Source organism: Rutidosis leptorrhynchoides, chromosome 3 (genome assembly GCF_046630445.1).
Source record: "Rutidosis leptorrhynchoides isolate AG116_Rl617_1_P2 chromosome 3, CSIRO_AGI_Rlap_v1, whole genome shotgun sequence".
Lineage (NCBI taxonomy): Eukaryota > Viridiplantae > Streptophyta > Magnoliopsida > Asterales > Asteraceae > Rutidosis > Rutidosis leptorrhynchoides.
The window spans coordinates 462,865,419-462,868,160 of record NC_092335.1 but is presented as its reverse complement, the minus strand read 5'-3'; the positions used below and the strand labels follow the sequence as shown (position 1 = coordinate 462,868,160).

General features: G+C 33.0%; 1 protein-coding gene across 1 annotated transcript; it reads left to right on the top strand.

Annotated features, from left to right (window-relative positions):
• The first annotated feature begins 284 nt into the window (after positions 1–284).
• LOC139901613 (uncharacterized) lies at positions 285–1,082 on the top strand. The gene has a single exon (XM_071884306.1). It carries the CDS (start codon positions 285–287, stop codon positions 1,080–1,082), a length of 798 nt encoding a protein of 265 aa, XP_071740407.1.
• Positions 1,083–2,742: the final 1,660 nt, after the last annotated feature.

Genomic DNA, 2,742 nt, shown 5'->3' with positions numbered 1-2,742 from the left:
AAAAATCAGTTTGATAAAACTGTAAAGTGTATTAAATCTAATAATGGGACAGAATTTGTGAATTCAAGTTTTAATAATTTCACACAAAAGTTTGGAATTATACATCAAACAACCGGTGCATACACACCACAACAAAATGGTGTGGTTGAAAGAAAACATAGGCACTTGCTAAATGTTGCAAGAGCCATTATGTTTCAAGGGGGATTCCACTAAGATTCTGGGATGAATGCATTATGACCTCTGCCTATTTAATTAAAAGAACTCCCTCTTCTGTTTTAGGTGGAATGTGTCCTTTTGAACTTGTCTTTAACAAACCTCCTAATCTCTCTCATTTAAGGGTTTTTGGCTGTCTTGCATTTGCTAATATTTTAAATAATTCAGATAAGTTTTCTAAAAGAGCTGAAAAATGTGTGTTTATGGGTTACTCTTCTGTTAAGAAAGGTTATAAACTTTACAGTCTTGATAATAAGCCATTTTTTATCTCAAGAGATGTTAAATTCTCTGAAAATGTTTTTCCTTTTAAAACAAAGGATTCTGTAAGTTCTGTTGAAAGTTCAACTTTCAATATAAATCAATTAAATTTTTGGGATATTGGTGTTCATGAAAGTCAACAAACCCTAAGTCACAATGATGATGGGAGGGATAAGTCCAAATCCAGTATAGGTGAGGGCAGTGGTTGCAAGGTGACCTTGGATAGTTCAACAAATACTACTATTCCAGATGTGAATGTTGATCATACCAGGACATCTGCACCTACAACAACACCTATTGTTGACACTGTTTCTCCTGAGGGCACTGTGTCTATTAATAATGATTCATATTCTTTCACTCCTAGTATTAGGAGATCACAAAGAGATATTGCTATGCCTAAAAGGTTTAATGAATATGTTGTTGAAGGAAAAGTGAAATATGGTTTAGAGAAAGTCATTAACTATTCTAAATTATCAAAAGAAAACTTATGTTTTGTCTCAACTTTAAATAAAAGTGTAGAACCTTCTACATATTGGGAAGCTTGTAAAAGCAAACACTGGGTAGATGCTATGAATTTGGAGATGGAAGCTCTCCATAGAAATGACACTTGAGAATTATCTGACCTACCTAGTGATAGAATACCAATTGGATGCAAATGGATTTATAGAATCAAATATAAATCAAATGGGGAAATTGATAGATATAAAGCTAGGTTAGTGGCAAAAGGTTTTAATCAAAGAGAAGGTGTTGATTTTGATGAGACATTTTCACCTGTTGTCAAGATGATAACAGTCAGGTGTCTTATCAATATTGCTGTTCAAAATAGTTGGAGTTTATTTCAACTGGATATTAACAATGCCTTTCTCTATGGTGACCTTGATGAAACCGTTTATATGACTTTGCCACTAGGTTACTTTGATAAATCTGATAAAAGAGTTTGCAAACTCAAAAGATCACTCTATGGGCTTAAACAAGCCCCTATAAAGTGGAATAAAAAACTTATTGCAGCCCTTGTTGAAAATGGTTTTAGTCAAAGCAAAAATGATTACTCTCTCTTTATTAAATCTGTAAATGGTGTCTTTATTGCACTTTTGGTTTATGTTGATGACATTGTTGTAACTGGAAACAATGTTGAAGGGATTTTAAAGTTTAAAAGGTTTTTAAGTTCAAAGTTTAAAAGTAAAGACTTGGGAGTTCTCAAATATTTTCTTGGAATTGAAGTGATTAGGTCGAATACAGAAATTTGTTTATCTCAGAGAAAGTATACTTTGGACTTGTTAAGTGAATTTGGGTTATTGGGTAGTAAACCTTGTCAAACACCTATTGAACCAAATGTCAGGTTTGATGACAACAATGTTAATGATTTACCTTTAACTAATATTACTCAATATCAAAGATTGGTCGAAAAGTTGATCTATTTAACACTCACTAGACCTGACATTTCATACTCTGTGCATGTTTTAAGTCAGTTTATGCATTCTCCAAAAGTTTCACATTTAAAGTGTGCAATGAGAGTTCTTAAATATTTAAAGTCTGCTCCTGGGCTAGGTATATGTGTTAAAAAGTCTGATGAGAATAATATTGTTGCCTTTGTGGATTCAGATTGGGGCAAAAGCATTATGGAGAGAAAATCCATCACTGGTTATTGTTTGTTTCTAAATGGTTCTATTATTGGTTGGAAAAGTAAAAAGCAGTCTGCCATCTCTAGATCATCAGCTGAAGCTGACTATAGAGCTTTGGCTGATGCTTCTTGTGAAGTTATTTGGGTTCTAAAGTTACTGGATGAGTTTGAAGTTAAATATAGTTTGCTTGTAACTGTGTTTATGGATAATTCAGCTGCTATTAAAATAGCTTCTAATCCTGTTTTCCATGAAAAGACAAAACATTTTGAAGTAGACTTGCATTTTGTGAGAGATAAAATAAGTGCAGGTGTCTTAACTACAGAAAAAGTCAGTTCAGAAGATAATACTTCTGATATTTTTACAAAAGGGCTTTGTTCTTTTCAACATTATAAACTTTGCAGTAAACTGGGTTTGAAAGATGGTTTTAGCAATTAGATTGGGGGGGTGTTCAAATAATGATATCATCTCATTCTAATTGCTTTTATTTTATTTCTGCATGTTCTTATTGTTGGTTAAGTGTATGCAGGTTGTAGCAGTGTAGATGTAGCTGTGCAGAAGTTGATATAGCTGCTGCTGCATGTATACTTGTTGCTGTTGAAGTTTAATGAAGGGGTCAAGTCTTTTGCGAATCATGTATGTTGTTTTTCAG